The 26,075-nt window shown below is 35.1% G+C and overlaps 1 protein-coding gene across 1 annotated transcript; it reads left to right on the top strand.

Moving 5' to 3' along the window:
• Positions 1-26,075, top strand: ing3 (inhibitor of growth family, member 3). The gene is made up of 12 exons (XM_039761209.1): positions 1-121; positions 254-325; positions 1,973-2,073; positions 3,103-3,168; positions 3,469-3,565; positions 6,675-6,746; positions 6,839-6,955; positions 8,434-8,597; positions 10,965-11,152; positions 20,404-20,596; positions 24,607-24,645; positions 25,311-26,075. Exons 1-12 carry the CDS (start codon positions 94-96, stop codon positions 25,425-25,427), a joined length of 1,254 nt encoding a protein of 417 aa, XP_039617143.1. The 5' UTR covers positions 1-93; the 3' UTR covers positions 25,428-26,075.

Raw genomic sequence — 26,075 nt, 5'->3', positions numbered from 1 at the left:
TTTTTTTTTCGCTGAAGCGGTCGTGGAAGGAGACGCCATATTGAAAGCCATACATTCTTTTAATTAAAGTACAAGAACATCGAATTTGCAAATATGCTGTACCTCGAAGATTATCTTGAAAGTAAGTATTACTGTTTGACGTTGGAACGGAAGCAAACACTTAATTTGAAACGTTAACTGCTATTACATTTCTCCGTTTACAATCGGTGACTTATTATGGTTCTCTTGTTTTTTTTCCTCCTCCTTTTGGCAGTGATCGAGCAGCTTCCCATGGATCTGCGCGACAGGTTTACGGAAATGAGAGAAATGGATCTACAAGTTCAGAGTATGCATTGCGGCAACGTGACACCGTGCTGTAGAGTTGATAACATTACGGTCCTTGGTGTTTTGATAAGGAGGAAAAGTATTTAAGAAGTTTAAATGCAAACCACGAATTCTGATGATTTATATGGAATTTAAGTTTTGAATATGATTAACTCCTAAGAAGAAATTTTGTCCAAAGGGATTTAACACCTAAATGATGTAGTATGGAATGGATGTCTCAAAATGCTTTATTAATAAATTACTTTTAGAATTTCTTAATTTTCATCCCTAAAGATGAATGATACGGATTAGTTTTTATATTTTGCACTAGTTCTGAACACACGTACATTAATTTGTAAAAAAAACAGTCAGTCATTCCAATTTAATGTACACATTACCTCTTAAAAGTCTAGAATGACGTTTTCGACCTCTTTAAGAATTTTAATAGGAAGTTAAGTTTTAAAGTACATGACAGTTACTAATTTAAGTGTCTTAAAAGCCAGAGGTTAGTACATGTAGTCTTTAAACTGTGCATTTTAACAACTTTATGCTACAAAATTACCCCGTGTTTAGTTAAGTAATTTTTCCAGATTCTTAAGTTAGTTATTGAGAATAAAAATGAGACCTGATCACAGAATAACTGATCCTAGGAAATTTCACATTTATCTAAAACTTATGATTACTGACCAATGTACACAAAGGTTTCAGAGTGATGCTATAGGGGAACCATTTTTGGTTCCTTAAAAAGACGTCCACAAGAAGGTTCATGAAAGAACTTTTCTTTATTTAGATCCAAAATCAGGTTCCATAAATAACCATGATTATAACAGATTTCTGAAACACCAAAGGGTTTGTGATTTTTAGACTGACGTTTGCTGCATACAATAACACAGGATAAGTTTGAGTTTTCTTGATCTGCTGTATCCTTCTAGGTAGCCGATTATACATTAAAAGGTTTCTGTTTTTTTCTACATACAGGTGTTAGAAATCTTTTCAAAGTCCAAAGAACTAATTTCAAATGCACAGAGCTCTTCTCAGAATGAAATTCTATTTGGTCAAACAGTTGGTCTATGAGGAACTACAAAACCCAGAAAAATGTCATTAAAAACAGTTTTTAGAGCTGGAGGTGGCAGAGTTAAAGATACTAAGATTTGCATTGGGTGTGATGAGGATAGATAGGATTAGAAATGAGTACATTAGAGGGTCAGCTCAAGTTGGACGGTTGGGAGACAAAGTCAGAGAGGCGAGATTGCTTTGGTTTGGACATGTGCAGAGGAGAGATGCTGAGTATATTGGGAGAAGGATGCTAAGGATAGAGCTGCTAGGGAAGAGAAAAAGAGGAAGGCCTAAGAGAAGGTTTATGGATGTGGTGAGAGAGGACATGCAGGTGATGGGTGTAGCAGAACAAGATACTGTACAGAGGACAGAAAGATATGGAAGAAGATGATCCGCTGTGGCAACCCCTAACGGGAACAGCCGAAAGAAGAAGTGACATGCACTGCTACACCACTCAGAAGTTTTCAATTCTCCCAATGGTCTAATCTTACATTTCTACTTGGCACAACTTTTAAAACTGAGATTCTGTGTTAATAGGACTTCATTTTTTATTTTGCTTTCTATTTAAAAATCATGCAGAATATTTCAGCTTAAGTATTTCTTCATTTTTTAGATGCAATGGATCAACTCGAACAGAGAGTCAATGAATTTTTTATAAATGCAAAGAAAAACAAGCCTGAGTGGAGAGATGAACAAATGGAAGCAATAAAAAAGGTAAGGCTGTTTAGTTTTTTGTTTTGAAAATTGCTAAAGAAAAAAAATCATCTGCACATTTAGTCTGACTGAAAAGTAACGAGTATTTCTAAATTTCAGTATTAATATTTTAACTTGCTCAAAAATGTTTGTTATGAAACCTGATTTATGTGACGTGCTAAAGAGCAATGTATTTTTTCCTGACACTTGATTTATTGGAAAGTAAAGTGAAATATTTGGTGTTAATAATTGTTTAATATAGTGAGGACTTCTATTTGTTTACATCTAAATCTTAAAGTAGTTTCGATCATTTTGGAGTGCATGAAGAATCGTTGTTCTGGAGCGTCCAGAATTTTTACGCATGAGAAACAAATGTGCATGATATTGTGAAATGCAAAGCTACTTTTTGTAAGTTTACTAGGATTATGCCCCGACAGGCTGTACAACAAATTTGTGTCATTTTATACTTTCAATAAAACATCGGTGTAAAGTGGTGCAATTTTATTTTATACCTTAATAATATGTAGGTGCACTTTAGCCTTTTTAATTTTTTCACATTTAATCAAGATGAAAATAAATTATTAGCCAGAACATTCATCCTAAGTTTCATGTGGTTCTACAAATGTATCCCTTTAAACCAGATATATAATATATATAATTTATAGGTTTTCTTGTCTGCATTGAGCAGTCACATGTACTTAAGCTTTAGATATACAAATATTAAACCACAACAGGATATGCTTCCTATTATTAAAGCTTTGTCTTATAGTAAACCTTTTCAGCAAGAAGAAGTTTAAAGCTCTGCAGTAAGCCTTTTCTGTTAACATGTAGTGATTTTATGTTGGTATGGTGGTGGCAACCTGACTATTTCAGGTGTATCATTACTATCTGTTTTTGTTAATTTAATTTAGTTGGTGGTGCAAAATATGTATGCATTTTTATATGTTATTAGGGATTGTTTTGTCATTTTTATCCCTCTTAATAGCAATCTTAAATTTGAGTAACGTAATGTTGACAAAAGTATCTGATTTGTATTTATCTCATTTGAAGGATTATTACAAAGCATTAGAAGATGCTGATGAGAAGGTTCAGTTAGCAAACCAGATATATGATTTGGTAAGTAACCAATTTAAAGTGTCAAACAGTTGAAATTCTGAATAATATCCTTGAAGTCAGTTTTTGGAAGTATCTTTCTTAAGAAAATGTCCAAGCATTTTGCATAGTTTTGGCAGTAGATGGCAGTCTCTAGCTTTGGTTAGTCTTCAGATATGAATGGCTTAGTCAAGTGAGGAAAAGTTTTTAATTTATGAAAAGACAATTGAATTCCTAGCATTTTATTTACATGGTATTTAAATAAACCATTTATTTTAGTTGAATGAGATGTATAGAATTAATTTATGTTAAATTGTTAAACAGGTTGATAGACACCTCAGAAAACTCGATCAAGAACTTGCAAAATTTAAAATGGAATTGGAAGCTGATAATGCTGGTATTACAGAAATATTAGAAAGACGTGAGTATTATGATTGTTTTTCACAATACTAACATGAAAATAGTACTTTATGCAAGATATTACATATGTGAAAACATTGTTTTTCTTTAGAATATAATCTTATATTGTCATAAGTATATGCACCCTTTCAGGTTATATGAGATTAGAGATCTTTATTGTCACATACGCTGGAAGAGCATAGTAAAATTCTTTCCACAGTTATTGTACCACTCCATTAATTCTGAATATTTTACACCCTAAGAGTAGTATGAAGACTGACATCTATATTATTCAGTATTTTTAATCACACTTTAAAAGTACAACTTGTAACAGTTGTCTTTACAGTCATTTGGCAAGCTTGTCGTTGACAGTGCATCTATTTATTTAACAAAATTCACCATTTCATTTTAAACCCACTTAATATAATTAAATCCAGAAAACCACCAACTTTAATTAAAAAAACAAAAAAAAAACCCTTTTTTTTCAGATCAAGCCAAGAACCAGGAAGGTTTTTTTTTTTTGTTTGTTTGTTTTTTTTTTGTTTTTTTTTTTTAATTTTTGTGTGACTAAACAACTAAACTATTCTTGTATTTAATGACAGTAATTCATTTTGGGGTACAGATAAAACCAGCTTTCTTGTCATAGTAAAGAATGAAAGATTAATTTTTGAAGACTTTCAATAACATACAATGCCTCATAACCACTTAGAAATCGATTCATACTTGGAGCCTTCCTAACATAATATGTAAAAGTTATGCTGGTTACACATTTAACCATTTTGGCACACTGCACAATTTTGTTAAGACTGTTTGGATCCAATTGGTAATACCATTTCAATTAAGTAAATTGCATATACAGTGCTCTTTTTGATGTTGATGAAACTTTCAGAGCTTTTATTTTTCTCCTTGAGGTAATTAGCTCTGTTATTCACCATGGGCAGCAAGAAAATAATTTTCTAAATAGCTCATTTGTAGCTCATTGGAAACTCAAAAATCCATGTATTTATTCCTAAACTTTTTTTTCCCCCCAAGATCAAAATTTGTTTAATCAAAATAGAATGACCTCATCATCTTTAGTAAGTAGTATTCAGTTACAAAAATCAACAGATACAGAGGTACATATTTATTAGGCAAATTTCATACAAGCGCTCATTAACAAACAGTGGAAACAATCGAACTATAGCATGTAACAAAGCTTAAGGGGAATAAATATCTAAAAAATTGTTCAAGATTTGCAAACACAATAATGGATATAATAAGACACAAAAAATCATCCAACTTAATCAATCACCCACTATAAAAAGTAAAATAAAAATAACAATTATAAAACAAAATGTGGCAGACTAATCTGTATAAGTCAGAGTGTACTTGCGCTTTTTTTTATTTTTTTTAATATCATCAGTTTTCCGGTGATTGTTCTTTACCTTAAAATAATCTTTTTTTTTTTTATTGCTTTATTTTCCTGTACTGCAGTTACTTATGCGTTTTCTTAGTGTATAAGTTTCTTATTTTTTAATCATTTGTATAAATGAATAGATATGAAGTAGGGAATCCATTCCCGGGCTCCCGATTCCCGGACATTTTTCATTCCTTGGAATGAAACTGCTGTAATTCCCGGGAGACAGGGAACAGCCAGGCTCACATATATAGCGTATAAAAGTGTAAAACTCGATCAAGAAATAACAGAGGTATAGTTTAAAACTGAAGATTTCATTGACGTCTGTCAGAAAACAGCTTTGAACAGCAACTTGAAATTGCAATGCGTCAGTCTGTTGCATCCACATTTTCTGTGCCAAGAAACTTGCCATCATAGAATGATGACAAGAAACTGGATGCATCAATAAAAGCTGAAATGGCAGTGTTTCAGAACGACTGCAAGCGTGGGCGTTGTTTAGAACAAGTGTATCTGTATCTGATGACTGTGCTGCCTACTTCAGTGGAGGCAGAGCGTGCTTTCTCAGCAGCTGGCGTACTCTGCATGAAGTACGCTCTCGCCTTGACGACTGCACGCTGGACATGTTGCGCTTTCTACTCTCTTATTACTGCAACTAACTAGATCAGGGGTGCCCACAGTTTTTCGGCTTGCGAGCTACTTTTAAAATGACCAGGTCGAAATGATGTACCTACATTAAAATGATTTATATATATATATATATATATATAATAACATAAAATACAGTATATGTTGTCGTACCTTGCATAACTGAATAACCTTTATGATATAATAACAATTCAATATATTTATGGTCACTACAGGTTTTGGATTTAATAATCGTCATGTGGGAAAAGGCTGACTCGCATAAATAAGTAGAGCCGAATAATGCAGTCAAGGAGCTTTTGAATTCAGCCGATTTTAGTTCCCTCTCCTTTGTCTTTCTCAGATCGCTTTTTGGAAGGAAGTCAGTTTTGTAGTTTTTATGAACAGCTTGAAAGTGCCTTTCCACATTTTCCTTCTTTGGAATAGCAATGATAGATTGACAGATCAAACGCACTTCGATTATGACATTGTGAGAAAAAAAATCCTCTTCCAATTCCACATCCAGCCCATACCCTCCTCCAACAATTTTTTTTAAAATCCCTTCTTAGTCGATATAAATTGGAAGGCTAACTAGATCACAGCCGGAGTTTTGCAGTATCTCACGCGTTTGATCATACGTGCGGGATCTCAGACTGGCCACCCTGTATGTCAATCAAGTGGCAAATGACTAACATTAAAAAAAAATTCTTTTGAATGCAACCCAATCTACCAGCACTACCTTTGCGATCTACCGGTCGATCGTGATCGACGCATTGGGCACCCCTGAACTAGATACGCGTACTTATATGACAGCCTGAACTGCTTGTAGATAAGGTTAGTCTTTTATTGGTGTCAACATATTGCAGTAGTTTTATTAAAAATAAGTGTCAGTCGTTATAAAACCATTCACATGTGAGATGCCCGTGCACTGTGTCATCCACGGGATTCCCGGGAATGACATGCGAGATTCCTGAATTCCCGGGAATGGATTCCCTAGTATGAAGTGTTTACAGTCTTGTGTGAATATCATCCTTTAATGCACTTAATCATTTGAAAAAAATCAACTACAGTATTCAAATCCTGTATTGTCCTAATCTGGTTTGCTTCCCTCCAGGCTCTTTAGAAATGGATAGCCCATCTCAACCAGTAAATAATCATCATTCTCATTCACACACTTCAGTTGAAAGTAAGTGCTTTGTTTCCCCCATGATTATTGTTCCTTCAAGCATCAGACTTGCTACATTTTATTATATTAAATGTGTTGTTATATTTTAATAGAAAGAAAATATACAACTCCTACTCACCATGCTACAGAACATCTTCCTGAAAAGAAGTTTAAATCTGAAGCACTTTTATCCACCCTCACTTCAGATGCTTCTAAAGAAAATAATCAAGGTAATCTTAGCCTTGTGTGTGTTTTATGTATGTAAAATACTACCACATATCCTATGTATAATTGAGGAATTTTAAACGTCCTGATAGGACTAAAGCTGTAGGAGTATGATGCATACAGTAGATCAGATTTTGTTTCTGGTCTTTAATGTGACTGTACCCTAGTGTAAAATGTCACCCAGTAAAGTTCAGAAGCGTATATTTTACCTATTCTAAGGTAATATTGCATCCATCTGTTAAAAAAAAAAAATACATGCTTTATTTATCTTGTTATTTGTTTATTTTGGTCTATCCATTTAATGTCAGTAATAATGCAGAAGGAGAAGAGTAAATTAGGTTAAATAAGCTTTAGGTTAAAACCTTTTTGTGAATGAAGGAATTCATGGCCTCTCCTACCTGAGAAGCAGACTGATGGCATATCTTGGCAGTTACTTTAAATAAAACCAGGTTAGTGGGGGGCCAATTCCAGCAGGATCTGGAGCATTTGCAAAATCTTTGCAAAAGTGACTGACAATGCTGGCAGAACTAATTGCTACAGTCCAAATTTAGCAGTCTCACATTTTTAAATAAAAGAAAAAGTAATAAACTCTACCCGCAGTAATTACATTTCATTGTTTATTGAAAGATTTTTTTTTAATAGACAGGAAAGCAATTGTTAAATGAATTACATTTTAGTTGCTTGAAGTCATTAAGTTAAAGCTTACCCAATTACTGTATTTCTATTTGACCAACATGGAGTTATTGTATGTATTTTTAGAAATGACTAATGAATGAGTGGTGAGTGGATCCTTCAAAGCATCTGTTGACAGTTCTAGATTTTACCATGTTCCTAAGATAATGCATTTTTTTTAAAAAATCTTCTAATTGGTGTAGCATTAACTCTGCACATGATTATAATATTTAAGTTTTTTTTATCATATATATTTACCGAACTTAAATTTGGTAAAATCTGTTTATTAACTCTGCAATAATACTTGTACTCCATAACTCTTTTTAAATGCTAGAAATAACACAATTTTTTAGTCTCCATTTAAATGGCTCTATTTTATGAGCAAGACCTGATTATCGGGAATGGAATGTGACCTTTTTCAGTGTTGGTTTATGATGTGCACATTTTTACAACAGCCTCTTGCAGCATTCAGAGATTCTTTGTAAAGTGCACGCATCAACAAAGTAAGTTCAAAACGTCAACCACAGACTTGTCATATAGGTTATATTAAAATGCCAGTATTTTGTTAATAATATAAAAGTAATGTGTATTCTTGTTTTTTAGAAATATTCCTTGTAGGGAAAAAGAATTTGCAAAGCCTCAATTATATTTTATCAGTGTGTCACTGAACAAGTTCTAGCTTAAAGTAAGATCAGTCTGCCTTTACTTTTATTATAATTGATACAGCTGTAGTTCTTCAGTATCTTATGTCTGTTTTTGTATTACTGTTTAACATTTAAAATATATTCGAAATTCCTTTTTATATTCACAGGATGTCGCAACAATAATATATCCACCTCTTCAAACAATGTTTACAATGTAAACTCTGCTCAGCCTATTACATCCTACAGTCTGAACTCCCTGTCTTCGGGAGCTGCAGCTGGTGCTGGTGCAATCACTATGGCAGCCGCTCAAGCTGTCCAAGCAACTGCTCAGGTATTAAATACGTTTATATCTGACATGTGTAGAGAGGCACATCTACCTCCTGTAAAATAAAAAACACATTAATTAAATTATTTCTTCATCTAATACTGAAGAATTTTGTATAGACACTTCTACGTAAAGTACCATGGTTTCTTAGAATTCTATTTTTTTAATTTGCAGTTATATATATAACTGTTTTTTGCCAAATTCTAAACATTTATATTTTAAAGGTGAGTCCTCAATTTTTTTTATTTATTTTTTAGTTACCAATACTGAAATATGCCCAAGCAATTCATTTTCATTTTTGTTGAGACTAGAACAGGTTGAGTATCCTTAACCCAAAATGTCTGGGACCAGAAGTATTTTGGATTTTGAAATATTTGCATATAATATAACATAATATAATGAGATATCTTGGTGACACCCTTGATCAAGTAGAGAATTGGCAGCCAAACCAGGTAAATTCATATCACTGAACCTTTATTGTAATGTGCGTTGGCACGACAAATATATTAAGCCTCAAAAGTGATGAATATGATGTACAGACTGCTTTTTAGTTCTCTGTACCAGACTGTATTTTAATTTTAAGAGGAACAGTTCTGTGTATTTGCACTGAAGAACTGTTTTTTTTTTTTTTGGGTTACTTTTATATGTGCTACCAGTTCTTGCTTCTCAGGGAACTGGTTGACAGGTGAGAAATATCTCGGCCAACATACACTCCATCATGCCTTCTGTACTGGATTAACCAACCATTAATAAACCAACTGACCGAGATGCTATATTCAGTTTTTGTGTGGTGTGGTTGTACATATGTAAAACATAACATGTTTCTGCAAACATGAAAAGGCAATTTGCAGCAGTGCCCAGTTTTCCTAAAATTTACTGGACTCGTATTGAAATAAGGACACCTAGCGCAAATGAAAATGCTTTTGGTAACCATGTTGCTGTACTTTATGGAGGAGTATTTCCTCCTCCACAAAGTCCCCCGTCACCAAAGCGTTGCAGTCATTGATTGAATGATGGTGCTTTGTGGTGCTCACTGCTTCATAAGCGACTCCAATGCAGTCATCAAATGAGGACAACCTGCTCATTGCATTTCGAGATGAATAAATTAGTTTGGAATCCGCATATTTACTGTTCATGTCTACTGAGCTGTTAAAAAAAAAAAAAAGACGTCTCTTGTTTATCTGTTTGTTTATTGCAAATCTTTACATGATTACCTTTTTAGCTAATAAAGTTATTAACCTTGTATTTCAAAATTAACATTATCAAAGGTGACAAGAAGTAAAAAAAATTGTGAAAAGTTATGCCAGTATTTCTTATTAAAATGTATCATTTGGCATACTCTAAATTCCTCCAAACCCAGCGGACAAGACTGGTTTATAAAAACTGATGTAATTAAAGAAAAGAAGCAATTCGACTGCAGTTGGATTAAGTTTATTTGGTGTAAACTGCAATAATGTTCTATAATAAGCAGTAAAGCTAATATAGTTAAAAGTATATATATATAAAGTAAAAACTAATAATTAAACAGATAAAAAACATCATAGGATGCGCCACCCCACTCTGGGGGTTTGTTCTTTGATTTAACTACAAACACAGATGTTCACCTCACATGGTTTCATTCAGAACTAACCTTAGATGTTGTACCTTTGTTTGTTATGTAAAGTAACTGAGGATTCCAAGTCTTTCTGTGAAGATTGGTGAGATATTTGATATGTATTTCCAAAATATGAAAAAGTTCTAATTGGAGGAAAAAAATAGTGAAAGGTTTTTCTTATTGAGTGTAATATTTTTGTGCATTTTTTGCCTTTAGGGATATGCTTTCAGCTTTAACATTACTATAACTTAGTTCTTCCTTTATATTTAAATAATTTCAGAATTGATTCACACTAACTCAGAACATAGTAAAACAGCAATAGTATCCTAATGACGTATTGCCCAGAGGGGACTGGGCGGTCTCTTGGTCTGGAATCCCTACAGATTTTATTTTTTTTCTCTAGCCTATTTTTTTTTTTTCTGTCCACCCTGGCCATTGGACCTTACTTATTCTATGTTAATTAATGTTGACTTATGTTTATTTTTTATTGTGTCTTCTATTTTTCTATTCTTCATTTTGTAAAGCACTTTGAGCTACACTTTTTTGTATGAAAATGTGCTATATAAGTAAATGTTGTTGTTGTTGTATTTGGACAATATATTGTGGGATCTTACCTCTACTACAATAAAAAGTCAATGTCAACATGTAAATAAATGCATTTGATACTCATTTAAGTATCATTATTTTTATTATGTTTGTGTGTAGAATTTACTTTGGTAGTTCATTAATGACTCAAAATACTTTTTAAAACTTTAATATTTTACCCCATTTTTATTTAGATGAAAGAAGGAAGGAGAACGTCAAGTTTAAAGGCTAGTTTTGAAGCAATCAAAAATAACGATTTTCAGATTGGAAGAGAATTTTCTTTAACAAGAGAGAATGCAGGGTATTCTTCTGCTTTGGCTTCAACACTTACACAAACACTAACTTCAAACTCGTCAGATTCAAGAAGTGGCCGTAAAACCAAGTAAGTTTTAACTTCTCTCTCTGTATCTGGATTATAAAAACTGCTTGTTAACATTTTTAGTTATGACTACCTCTGTGGAATAGGTTTTCTTTTGAGTTGTCTTTTTTAAGTTACTATGAAAGTTAAGCTAAAATATGTATTTTAATGTACAGTAGTTTGCAAGTTTTGTTGTGTAGTGGTTAGGAGACTGTAAAGTCAATAATAGAAAAGGTACTACAGTATATTAAGTAGTTGAGTGTGTGTGTGTGTGTTTTTGTTTTTTTTGTTATATGCATTGATCATAATAGAGGCATAGCTGTGTCTGTCTTAAGATGGATTTTTTTCACCTTTTTTTTAGTGTATGCATCTCTCATTGAAAAATTGGAGTAGTGTTGAAACAGAATTTACACTGAAATGTATTTCACTGCCAGTTTAAACACTTGTCTGTTTTGATTGGTGTATATCAACTAAGCCAAAGAAGAATTAATAGAATTTTTTATATTTTTTTGTTACTTTATAATGACTGAGTATGATACAGTCGATTCTCATTGTTCGTGGGAGTTATATTCCAGAAAAACCCCATGTATACAGAAACTACAGATGCTGAAGCATTTTTTTCTGTGGCTTGCTGAAATCTTGTTACAGGATAACGTCCTCTGTAGTCAAATTCGATTGCTTTCTAGGCTCTATGCCAGAGGCTGTGATCGACCACAGCATGGCTAAACTGAGAACCTAACTAACCCATTGATAGTAGCAACAGGCAGTGTGGTCTAAGGGCAGGGGCATGACTGCAAGTCCCAATCTCCATCTTGAATGGTGTTCAACCATTTACTCACACCTCTCGGTCACTTTTGCATAGACACACATTGATGTGTTCAGTATAGCACGTATGCACCCCTAAACATCTAATGGCATTGCAGACTCGTTATTGCTCATGCGTAATAGGCCTCTTAGGTTTTTTTTTTTTGACTGCATGTGGCTACAAATACAACTCCTAGATGTTTAACCCATCTCATCCTGCAGTGTTGCAAAATGGCTTACAACTTTTGATAAATGTGAATAAAATGAGTCTGTGAGAACAGATTCTGCAGATAGCTATAACAGTAAATTCTTTAGTTTAAGGATTGGGAGACATGCAGGCCATGAATGAGTGTTTATTAATTGAGAGAACTTTAGATTGAACTTCTTAGGGGTGCTGCAGATTAAATCTTTCAAAGTAGCAACATCTTGGAATATTTTTCAAACAAAGTTACTACTTAATTTAGCATCTATCTTCCGGGGCACTGATGTAAAGGATGTGTAATTTCTAATTTGGTCATAGTAAAGAATGCAAGTTTATATGTTATACATAATGAAACAGGCAGCCAGTGCATATGGTAAAGGGAGAGAGATGTGTTCTGCATGCTTGGTGTATGTGAGAACAAAGCAACTGCCTTCTGGATATAGTGCAGCAAAGAAAGTGTTTTAACAGAAAGGCCAGCAAATGGGAAGGCTTTTTTAATGCATGTTTTGACTAATAACTGTGACACGTGGTATAATAGGCATGCATTAGTTTAGCATACAAATTTAGCCATGAGGCAATGTACAGCAGCAAGTGTATAAGTGAGCACACAGGGATCAGTGTTATAACTGGTGGTAGTACTCATAATATTCCTGTTATGCTCAGCTATTGTTCCCCTCAAATGAAATTACTGGAAGTGTATTTTTTTCCATTTTTGTTGCCAACCTGATCATGCTTGTACTAAGATCAAGAAATAGGAGAATATTGAGTGACCCAGTATAAGTAGATAAAAGGCAATCAATAAAGACTTTCAAGAGGGCAGTCTCAGTTTTGGGCAACATGAAAATCACACTGAAAAGGTTCATAAAGATCCTGTTTAACTTAGTCGGCCTGAAACTGCTTCTGAAAATTTGAAGAATGGGCCTGAAGCTATAAAGACCAGGTTTCCTAAGAAAAGGTGTTAACAGTAGCAGTTTTAAGTGAAGATGGAACAAAGCCAGAAGATAAAAGTGTATTAATGTGATGAAAAATGAGACCTGTAATAACTGAGGCACAGGACTTCAACCCAGTAATGGGCAAGATCCATTGCTCCTGCAGTCCTGCTTTGTTAGTCAGGACCAACAAGCCTAACATCATACAGTCAGCTGAAAGGAGACATATGCCTACCAAACAAAAGACCAACCATTGTCTGCAGAGGGAAAAAACTGACCAGCAATGTTGAGAGGTATAGGACACTGCAGTAGAGGGTTTGCAGCAATCTTGTGAGATGTGTGGAACGTCAAATTATATAAACAATATACGAAGTAATCACTCAATTACAGCAGACAGTCTGCTTGCAAACAGGAAAATCAAAAATGATTTTTTTTTTTCTTAAATGGGAAGTGGCAGTCATACTATGACTGAATTGATGAAACTCGTTTTGGTCATTGTTGTCCTCATCCAGTGTGAGCTTCTAATTGTATATATCACTCATTATATTTTCTTTAAATCTTAATCCTTTTTATATTTGAATTACTCTAACATTGTCAACTTAGATCTAAGTGCTCTGCGTAGACCCAGTTTTGCAAACATTTTAGCAAAGAATTAGAAAATTTAGAAAATAAACAAATGTCCAGTCCTGCCCTTTATTGCATCCCAGAGGAACACCAGAAATGTTTGTGCTCCACATCACATAATGCAGTGTTTCCCAAGCTCAGTCCTGGGGGGTACACTGTGGCTGCAGATTTTTGTACCAATCAGCTTCTGTTTTTAATTGGACACTTGGGCTAATTAAGTGATGTGTTATTTCCCAAGTTCTGTGTTTTGGGAACAGTATAGAAATTGGAAAACTATGTTTTTATATATATATATATATATATATAAAATATATATATATATATATATATATAGTATATATTTATATATATATATATATATATAGTATATATTTGATACTATCCATATGTATGGTGTTCGCATCAATACCTCGACTCAATACAAGTTAGAATCATGCAATGGGACTCTGCCTCTGTACGTCGAAATCTATCTTTGGGCAGTTCAGTTTTGGCATTCGTCCTTCTGACATGTATTGCCAAACTGAGTAATGAAGGATGGGTATTAACAATGGTCATTGTTTAAATTTTAGCTGATCTCAGATCTCAAATGACCACGTAAAATAGTTTGTTTTGAAAATTTGTTTGCCGGAAAAAAATCAAATGAGGTGCTCTGAAGAGCTGAGTTCATGTCTTGCAGCCCCGTTTAAACAGGAAGCTCTTCATTACTTCGGCAGAAAAGGTCTATTTTAAGCACAAATCAGTGATATGATGACAAAATCATTTCAATGACTTAAAAAAACAAATAATTCTTTGCAGAGAAAGTATGGATTTCACAAATGTAGAATTTGTAGCCCTTTATAGTAAAAGGCGCTATATACACGTCTTCCCAGTGTCCCACATGCCCAGCACAGTTCCAAAAGCACAACTACACAGCTGAAACAACCCTTCCTGGCACCACCACTCCTCCCAGGCAACCTCTTCCTCCCGATTCTGGCCTTGAATGAAGGGAGGCTGGCCCATTTTATAGCCCACCCAGAAGTGTTCCAGGTGCTTGACCAGCTGGCCCTGATTGCACCTCTGGGTGGGGCTGATAACTCGTCCAACCGGGTTATTGGCTCTTGGCAGCACCCCCTAGCGGCCACCCCATCTCCCAACCAGGCTGTGGAGGACTCCATGTCCCATGGAGCCACGTGGGAGACTGAGAAACGAATAACGGCCGGGGAGGCTGCCACCAAGCGTCCCGGGGGAGGTATTGAGCTGACGCTCAGTTAGTTGCAGCCTTTGATCATTCAGTGTTGTTTGCCAGTGTATCTGCTCATCTCATTTTTAATTGCCATTAATAAGATACAACGCAGGGGGAAAACTGCAGAGAGAAAGGGCAAAATATAATGAAATCAACAAAAGAGAGTCAAGTATTTAAATCTATAGCAAAAGCAGAAATATTTCTAAATGTCTTATAAATGTACAAATCATGCTGCTGTGCTTTTCTGAATGTAGAATAAAATAAAAATAATCCCAGCTAATTAAAGGAGATCAGTGCTATCAGGTGTGGTCACTGATTAGGAATCTGGTTGGAACAAAAACCTGCAGCCACAGTAAGTCACCAGGACAGAGGTTGGGAAACACTGACATAATGATCACTGCTTATCATAGTCTTTTAGCACTCCCTGCTGTGCAGTGTCACGGCACATTTCCCTACACCCTCTGATTGGTTAATTGTGGCTGTTCACCAGTCGGAGTGTCTGATTAGTTTTACAGAAATGTTTTGCAAGCATGAGTTGCCCACTAACCTTTAATAGATGAATGGAGTAGGTAAAGGTTGTTCCAGAAAGGACATGCCTAATGGCATTTAATGGTATAATGTTTACATCCGTTTTAATGGGGCTGTAAAATTTCCTAAAGTTGCACAGCTAGAATGTATCTAACTGAACTGGTTGTCTGAAAAAACTTTAATACTTGATAACATTTTGGTTTGAAAGATTAATAATATTTTGTAAGTTTTAATTCGGGTGTTGAGATTACATACGTATTGCAAAACAGCATATCCGTGTAATTTTAAGAAGGAAAATGAGCACAATATAAAACATTGTGGTGACACATGGAGATTTTAAAAGGAGACTATGCACTCTATTCCACTGCTCTTCTTCTTTCAGGACTGGGGACATGAATTCACCTCTGAAAGTCATTGCCAAGCACGGTTATTGACTTTAATAAGTATTGGTGTCCATATGCGAATCTCTGTCTTTTGTTATGTTGACTAGGCAATAATAACCAAAAAGTCACATCTACAATTGCTTATCTCTTTCACTATATTGAAGCTTGTTTATTATTTAGTAAAAGTATTTTCTGCTTCCGCTGGACTGATAATGTATGCGCATGCAGTAGTGAGAGGGTCATTGTAATGACCCCTGCGAGAGATAGAGGAATGAAATTAATCACTTTACGCTGACTGTTGGTGAGGTAGCCTTAAAAAGGACATCATGGTTTTTTGAATGGCTGCTTCCACCATGCAGCGACATGTGCTCCCTGCTGCATTGTCCTTTAGACTGCACATACAGTGGTGTGAAAAACTATTTGCCCCCTTCCTGATGTCTTATTCTTTTGCATGTTTGTCACACAAAATGTTTCTGATCATCAAACACATTTAACCATTAGTCAAATATAACACAAGTAAACACAAAATGCAGTTTTTAAATGATGGTTTTTATTATTTAGGGAGAAAAAATCCAAACCTACATGGCCCTGTGTGAAAAAGTAATTGCCCCCTTATTAAAAAATAACCTAACTGTGGTGTATCACACCTGAGTTCAATTTCCGTAGCCACCCCCAGGCCTGATTACTGCCACACCTGAGTTCAATCAAGAAATCACTTCAATAGGAGCTGCCTGACACAGAGAAGTAGACCAAAAGCACCTCAAAGGCTAGACATCATGCCAAGATCCAAAGAAATTCAGGAACAAATGAGAACAGAAGTAATTGAGATCTACCAGTCTGGTAAAGGTTATAAAGCCATTTCTAAAACTTTGGGACTCCAGCGAACCACAGTGAGAGCCATTATCCACAAATGGCAAAAACATGGAACAGTGGTGAACCTTCCCAGGAGTGGCCGGCCGACCAAAATTACCCCAAGAGCGCAGAGACGACTCATCCGAGAGGTCACAAAAGACCCCAGGACAACGTCTTAAGAACTGCAGGCCTCACTTGCCTCAATTAAGGTCAGTGTTCACGACTCCACCATAAGAAAGAGACTGGGCAAAAACGCCCTACATGGCAGATTTCCAAGACGCAAACCACTGTTAAGCAAAAAGAACATTAGGGCTCATCTCAATTTTGCTAAGAAACATCTCAATGATTGCCAAGACTTTTGGGAAAATACCTTGTGGACTGATGAGACCAAAGTTGAAGTTTTTGGAAGGCAAATGTCCCGTTACATCTGGCGTAAAAGGAACACAGCATTTCAGAAAAAGAACATCATACCAACAGTAAAATATGGTGGTGGTAGTGTGATGGTCTGGGGTTGTTTTGCTGCTTCAGGACCTGGAAGGCTTGCTGTGATAGATGGAACCATGAATTCTACTGTCTACCAAAAATCCTGAAGGAGAATGTCCGGCCATCTGTTCGTCAACTCAAGCTGAAGCGATCTTGGGTGCTGCAACAGGACAATGACCCAAAACACACCAGCAAATCCACCTCTGAATGGCTGAAGAAAAACAAAATGAAGACTTTGGAGTGGCCTAGTCAAAGTCCTGACCTGAATCCAATTGAGATGCTATGGCATGATCTTAAAAAGGTGGTTCATGCTAGAAAACCCTCAAATAAAGCTGAATTACAACAATTCTGCAAAGATGAGTGGGCCAAAATTCCTCCAGAGCGCTGTAAAAGACTCATTGCAAGTTATCGCAAACGCTTGATTGCAGTTATTGCTGCTAAGGATGGCCCAACCAGTTATTAGGTTCAGGGGGCAATTACTTTTTCACACAGGGCCATGTAGGTTTGGATTTTTTCTCCCTAAATAATAAAACCATCATTTAAAAACTGCATTTTGTGTTTACTTGTGTTATATTTGACTAATGGTTAAATGTGTTTGATGATCAGAAACATTTTGTGTGACAAACATACAAAAGAATAAGAAATCAGGAAGGGGGCAAATAGTTTTTCACACCACTGTAGATGTCTCCTGGGTTAGATGCCACCTGTATGCAACTCTTTTCTTTTGACTCTTTATTGGTGGCTACATATCGGGGCCAAATATGGACTGTGGTAACTTGGAGACACGTCCGAAATGGTCTGTAAGTGCTGTGTCTGTGTGCCCAAGCTCCCCCTAGGCAATGCTGCTGCTACTTCTGCTATTGCTCATGAAGCTTTTTTTTTTTTTTTTGCTGCTGGCTTCTCCAGGTAGCAGAGAGCTGACATTCATATTCATGCCTCACACCACCAGGGTTTGCTTAAGGTTTACACATTCTCCCCATGTCTTTATGGACTTTAAAGGAGGAAACCCAGCATCTGGTGATGTCCATGAGTTGAAGACTTCAGGCTGTCATTGCCAGCAAAAGGTTTTCAACCAAGTGTTAGAAATGAACATTTTATTTCCAGTTATTTTATTTGTCCAATTACTTTTGAAATGAAGGGATTGTGTTAAAAAAAAATGCTTTAGTTGCCTCACATTTTTATGCAATCTTTTTGTTCAACCCACTGAATTAAAGCTGAAAGTCTGCACTTCAACTGCATCTGAGTTGTTTCATTTAAAATTAAAAAAATGTAATGTACAGAACCAAAATTAGAAAAAAAGTTCTCTGTCCAAATATTTATGGACCTAATTGTATATTGTCAAAAGTCCTATATACAAACCGGATTCCAAAAAAGTTGGGACACTATACAAATCGTGAATAAAAACTGAATGTAATGATGTGGAGGTGCCAACTTCTAATATTTTATTCAGAATAGAACATAAATCACAGAACAAAAGTTTAAACTGAGAAAATGTATCATTTTAAGGGAAAAATATGTTGATTCAGAATTTCATGGTGTCAACAAATCCCAAAAAAGTTGGGACAAGGCCATTTTCACCACTGTGTGGCATCTCCCCTTCTTCTTACAACACTCAACAGACATCTGGGGACCGAGGAGACCAGTTTCTCAAGTTTAGAAATAGGAATGCTCTCCCATTCTTGTCTAATACAGGCCTCTAACTGTTCGATCGTCTTGGGCCTTCTTTGTCGCACCTTCCTCTTTATGATGCGCCAAATGTTCTCTATAGGTGAAAGATCTAGACTGCAGACTGGCCATTTCAGTACACGGATTCTTCTCCTACGCAGCCATGATGTTGTGATTGATGCAGAATGTGGTCTGGCATTATCTTTTTGAAAATGCAGGGTCTTCCCTGAAAGAGATGACGTCTGGATGGGAGCATATGCTGTTCTAGAACCTGAATATATTTTTCTGCATTGATGGTGCCTTTCCAGACATGCAAGCTGCCCATGCCACACGCACTCATGCAACCCCATACCATCAGAGATGCAGGCTTCTGAACTGAGCGTTGATAACAACTTGGGTTGTCCTTGTCCTCTTTGGTCCGGATGAAATGGCGTCCCAGATTTCCAAAAAGAACTTCGAATCATGACTCGTCTGACCACAGAACAGTCTTCCATTTTGCCACACTCCATTTTAAATGATTCCTGGCCCAGTGACAACGCCTGAGCTTGTGGCTCTTGCTTAGAAATGGCTTCTTCTTTGCACTGTAGAGTTTCAGCTGGCAACGGCGGATGGCACGGTGGATTGTGTTCACTGACAATGGTTTCTGGAAGTATTCCTGAGCCCATTCTGTGATTTCCTTTACAGTAGCATTCCTGTTTGTGGTGCAGTGTCGTTTAAGGGCCCGGAGATCACGGGCATCCAGTATGGTTTTACGGCCTTGACCCTTACGCACAGAGATTGTTCCAGATTCTCTGAATCTTCGGATGATGTTATGCACAGTTGATGATGATAGATGCAAAGTCTTTGCAATTTTTCGCTGGGTAACACCTTTCTGATATTGCTCCACTATCTTTCTGCAACATTGTGGGAATTGGTGATCCTCTACCCATCTTGGCTTCTGAGAGACACTGCCACTCTGAGAAGCTCTTTTTATACCCAATCATGTTGCCAATTGACCTAATTAGTGTTTATTGGTCTTCCAGCTCTTCGTTATGCTCAAATTTACTTTCTCCAGCCTCTTATTGCTACTTGTCCCAAATTTTTTGGGATTTGTTGACACCGTGAAATTTTGAATCAACATATTTTTCCTTTGAAATGATACATTTACTTGAATTAAACATTTGATCTGTCATTTATGTTCTATTACAAATAAAACATTGACATTTGCCATCTCCACATCATTGCATTCTGTTTTTATTCACAATTTGTTTAGTGTCCCAACTTTTTTGGAATCCGGTTTGTACACTATAGTTGAGATCAAAAATTAAACTATTGCCTATAAAATGTTTTCCTTGGTTCTGTCTTAAAAAAGGGGAAACAAAAGATATTGTGGTTATTTATTATATTGAATTATGTTAAATTGTACTATTTTTGCAGTTCTTTTAAATACAAAAGTTTTGTCACAGATATGTGCCTGGTGGTTGTAATATTTGGGGGAAAAATAAAATTTTAATAGTATGGATTGTTTTTAAACAAAATGATATTGATTTCCTGAATCCTAATCTTTTTTTTAATCTTCCTTTTCTTTTCTTTTTTTTGTAAAGAAGTAACACCAAATCTTCAAACCATCAGTCTTCATCATCCTCTTCCTCATCTTCTTTGTCCTCCTGTTCATCGTCTTCAGCATTAGCACAGGAACTTTCACAGCAGGCTGCTTCACTTCCAGAATCTGACTCAAACAGTCAAGTTGACTGGACATATGATCCAAATGAGCCCCGTTATTGTATTTGTAATCAGGTATGCACATTTTATTGTTTAACCTGGGATTTAGTGATATTCAACCACAATGCATGATATAAGTACTGCACTTCTATATTTATATGGTAAATATTATCACAAGTGCAGAGCACAATGAAATTTGTACTTGAATGTGTAATCAACATGTAACATAGCACCATTCTACAGGGGCCACAAGTTTTATTTAAAAATAACAATTAAGTTAAAAAAGAAAAATTTGATTTTGATATGAAAGTGAACTACTTTATAGAAATATATAATCTGACAATGAGGATATTTTCATATCCAATCATTATTTTTCACTTGGCTGTACAAGGATTCATTGTGTGATTCATTTACAGAGCAACCCTGAAAATTACTTATCAGAACAATTAATAATGATGATTATTTCAGATTAAGTGACTAGATTAGCATTTACACTGAAATGAGGTGCACAGTTTTCCAATGTCACAATGTTACAATGTCTGTGTAAATTAGCTCAAGAAAAATTCAGCTTATGTGATATGTAGTCAGATGATAATAGTGATTAAGGTAGTTTGTTAGCTGCCTGTGGGATATAGAGAAGTTTTCATTTTGTGATTTGAAATTTGTTCTGATAAATTAAAGATACTATTGCCTATATTTATAGCCAGTAGTTTTAATAAATTAGATGAGATGTCATCAGTTTACTTTGCTGCTAAATCATTAAACAAATGAAAAATGATAATGATAAAATGTATAAGAAAAACCCTCATGCAAATCTCTCTTGCTGTTATAGAATGTTTTTTGAAACATATTACATTTTCTGCCTACAATATGAACTTTACACTTAATGCTTATTTGCTTACAAAAATATTTAGTGGTAGAGCACTGTAAGGTTCTGAATGTATTTTTCAGCATTTAAAGATATTTCAAAGTTGTGAATGGCCCTACCTTAAAGTTAAAAAAAAAAAAGAAAAAGTATCCTTTCTCTTCTTTAAAATTATTAAAGTCCTTGATGAATTAAGTACATACCATAGTGAGTCAGTTTTGAGTAGAGTGTAGAATAAATATAGGGCTAGGCATTTCAGATGACTTAGCATTGTATATGTGCATTGAAATAATTGAAAAACCTCTTGGCCATCTGAAGATCCTCTACTGTGAAAATTTGACATCAGAATGTATATTCAATGTAATATTGTGGATAGCAACAGTCGTATAATATGCAACACTAAGAGTTTGAGCCTGGTTTACAGATGTTAGCTGATGTTCTAGGTGTACCAGGTACAGGCAGTTGAGAAACTATTGCTCAGACCAGCAACAGAGAAACTGACAACTTAGGAATGATAAAAGGAGAGAGGAGGAGGAATGGAAGTACAGATTTATTTGTCTATGTATGTATGTTTGTATGTATTTTTTGTTACAAAAAGTTCTGCATCATTCTCTTGTTTCTTACCATAAAATGCCTTATGGCTAATAGGAGCCAAGGAGGAAAATGTGCAATCTCCTTTTCTCCTATAACTACTTGGCATACAGTATATGCTATTAAAACAAAGAAAAACTACTTATTTACAATAGTGTAATCTATTTAGAAGAGGAGCAAGAAAAATAGGTGTGTTTCAGAATTGCACAAAAATAAAAAGTATTAATGCACCTCATTTGAATGGGGGTGGAAAATGAAAGAAAGGTAGTTTTGACCTCTTTGGGATCTCTTTTTAGTAAAACTTACATAGGTTCTGTACAAGGTTTTTTTTATATATAAGATAGGAAGATATCAATGTTGACAGAGTTTCTGTCTGGTAGAAATGCAGGCACAAAATTTCTGACTGGTGGAAAATCCAGGCAAGTGTCAAATATCCACATATTGTTCATTTTGCAAAAACGTATCTGCTAGATACAGTATATCTGTCAGGTTTGGACTCATGATTTCAAAAATAGGTGAGACTATTAAATGAAAATGCTGAATGGTGGATAAAGAGAAAATGTTATAAGAATGTAGCTATTACTATCATACACATAGGAAAGGAATTTGTGTTTATATGTTTTTTTCATGTGTTTAGTTTTCAGAACTTAAGTTTTTAATGATTAAACCATCAAAAGGGGTAATAGAAACATACTGATGGTCCTTTGCTAGTGTTTTTTCGCACATATGCAGTTAAACTCAACACCAACAAACTACAGGTAAAATTCCGTTACAACAAACTCCCAGGGACCTTAAAAATATTTTGTTGTAATGAGATTGTGTGTTACTATAGTGTTTTCTTTAACTTGTGTCCAGGCGTTTGCAATCATTTCAATAGCTCCTGCCTGCAAGTTATGCTGACGAGAATTTTTCTCAGCATTTCCTTGCCATAATACACTTTCAGGGTGCGAATGATACCCAAATCCAATGGCTGAAGCACTGCTGTACAATTGGGTGGGAGGAATTCAACACAAACATTATCTAAATGTGGAAGCATGTTGTGTGCAGCATAGTTATCAATCAGAAGCCGATTCATCCTTTTCTTCTTCATATTGTGAGGTTTCTGAACACATTTTGGGATCCCCCCACCCAACAGAAACGACACACTGAAGTGCGTCCCGAAGAGCGATGGCAGCGTCTGTGGAAGATTGTCCGTTGCTAGGGCAGGGCAATAGCAGGCTCACAGCGGTGCAGTGAAGCACCACAGAAGCAAATCATAAAAGATCGGGGTTGCACTAGACGTCCCTCTCTTGCACCCTAAAACATGAGGCTTAGTCTCAGTACTTTGGCAAAACCTGCTTTATTCAGCTTGAAACCAGATCGGCACAGTTATTTATTGTAGTGTGATCTGCCACTCTGCTATATGCAGACACAGCAGTCAGACAGGGTCGTGGCCAGGTCAGTGACCAGGTAATGCTATTATCTGCATTTACAATGTATGTGCTCCTAACTTTGCATCACCCATCGAGACCTTTTCTATTTTCTTTGGTGGAGAGATGCAGCATAGCTGTGACCCTGCTATTGCCCCGTACAGATGCGGAGATCGCACTTCAAGGCGCTCTTTGGTGTACTGTCTAGTTGGGGGAGGTCCCAAGGGAGTTTACAAACCTCACATTTTCTTGAATGAGTGCCACATTTATAGGAATGTTTCTTGAATGAGCATCACTGAACCACATAAAAACTGCTTTTTCGATGTCTTCAAATGCAGCATTTCACATACGTTTGCAGCCCAAGATTTTTCTTCTTTTTTTGCTCTGTCTTTCAAGAAAGTTGATGGCAAAATTCCGAAATCATTGGTAAAGTCTTTTTTCTTTTTGCCGCAATTGAGAGCTGCAAAAAATTAGTTTTTTTTCCCTAATATGAACTGTTATCGTTTTTTCGTGTCTGCCGTTTCTATAGGAGGGTGACAATGAGTTATTCCAATGGATGTTTTTCAAATGTTGACGAGCAATAAGCAAAAGGTATCACTGAAAACTGCAGGAAACAAAAAAAGGCAAAACAAAAAACAGTATGAGAAAGAAAATAAATTTACAGTGTTTCTGTTTGGGGATCTTTGTACACAACTGAGCTGTGGTCACAGAACTAACTGCTCTGCAGATGATTCATTCAGGCATTTCAAGGTCTTTTGTGCATTTCATTGTAATGAAAGTATCTGCTGAATGTACTTCGTAGTTACGAGATTTCTATAGACTCGTGTCATATGGGGAAGCTGTCGAGACTGTAAAAATACTTAGTTGTAATGAAAATTTTGTTGTAAAGATATTCGTTGTAACGGAATTTTACCTGCATTTGGATTGTCGGGAGTGCCACATTTCCTGTACAAGACTTAAATGTAACTCTAAATTCACAGTGAAAGGTCTAACCAACCACCTCTGAGAAAATTAACATTTGAAGCACAGTTACTAAATATTTGATACTTTTAGGTGCACCTGATGTTGCTTGCTGTTATATTAAAAAATTGTATGATGTTTTATAAATTTATTGTGATTCACATATTTTCATTTCAGAATTAGCAGAGTCAACGTTTACGCTGATTCACAAATTTTATTTTTCCATAAAATATAGTTTCATTTGTTCATGTCTTATTCAGGTATCATATGGAGAAATGGTGGGTTGTGATAACCAAGATGTAAGTATCCTAAGAATTAAACTAAATTTTAATGCACATGTACATTTCAGTAAATGTTTTTTAATAACATATCAGAGAATAAAAAAGTGCACAACTAAGTATCAAGTTCAGATGTTTATAAATATTTAATGAAATTCTATTTTAAATTCAACGGTGGTTTTAAGTAATGTCTTAAAGGTTATGAACCCAGCCTTGCAACGAGTTTTAAAAATGTAAAAGGATATACAAATTTAGGCTAAATAGATTTTTTTGGTTTGTTTTTAAGTTCCACTATGATGAATATATATATATATATATATATATATATATATATATATATATATATATATATATATATATATATATATATATATATATATATATGTACTTAAGGCTACGTAATTAACTTTGATGCAATTTTTTTAATAAGATAATTTATATATAACATTATAAGTATTATTACTACACTTTTGTCCCATTCTGGAGTCTAATTGCTGCGTAGCTCATACAGTGTCAGGATGCGAGTCCCCCCCCCCGTGACTGACTTGTGTGTGTATGTATGTATGTATATATATATATATATATATATATATATATATATATAATTATAAAATATGTAATGAACAAATTTGAATTACTATATTTATTCAGTTGTGGTAATGCTTGCTCAATATTTTTCTTGCCAGTGTCCGATTGAATGGTTTCATTATGGATGTGTTGGATTAACAGAGGCTCCAAAGGGCAAGTGGTACTGTCCTCAATGTACAGCTGCTATGAAGAGAAGAGGAAGCAGGCATAAATAAACTGTTTAAATATTTTATCACAAAATGAACTTCTTCACAAATGTCACTTCATTGACTTTTAATGAATATTCGTGGTGTTATTTTTGACACACATTTTTACATGCTGCTTTTGTTTAGAAATTCTAGAATTTATTGTGCTAAACAAGGATAACTATTCCTTGAATTGAAATATTTTGTAAATAAAATAGGGTGGATGCTGTCATTTCTCCTTTTTTCTATTTTTGAAAACACAAACCACACATTCCTAAATTTGTGAACATCTGCCACATACTATTCTGTACTTTTATTGGCATGAAATGCTTTTTATGTTTATTAAGAAGACCTAAATGATCATAGCATCAAAAAGCTATTTTACACATTGTCTATCAGAAAGAAAAAGTCAGCTAACATTGGCTGCAGCAAGAGATGCTAGAAATGTTAACTAAATGTGCACATATCCTTATATAAACTGTGGTGATATCTTGGTTTTATACAATCTTGTCAGCAGGCTGAGACAAGATAAAGCTGTCTACCAAAGGCAAATCATACAGCAACCACCATAAACTCAAGAAAACAGTGCTGTTCAGTATGTAATTCTGACTGTGCCATTGGATTTAGTTACGGTTTGGATATTACACAGTTGTATAAAAATAAAAATGATCAAAATAT

This window comes from Polypterus senegalus, chromosome 8 (assembly GCF_016835505.1).
Source record: "Polypterus senegalus isolate Bchr_013 chromosome 8, ASM1683550v1, whole genome shotgun sequence".
In the NCBI taxonomy this organism is placed as follows: Eukaryota; Metazoa; Chordata; class Cladistia; order Polypteriformes; family Polypteridae; genus Polypterus; species Polypterus senegalus.
This window is presented reverse-complemented; position numbering and strand designations above follow the sequence as displayed.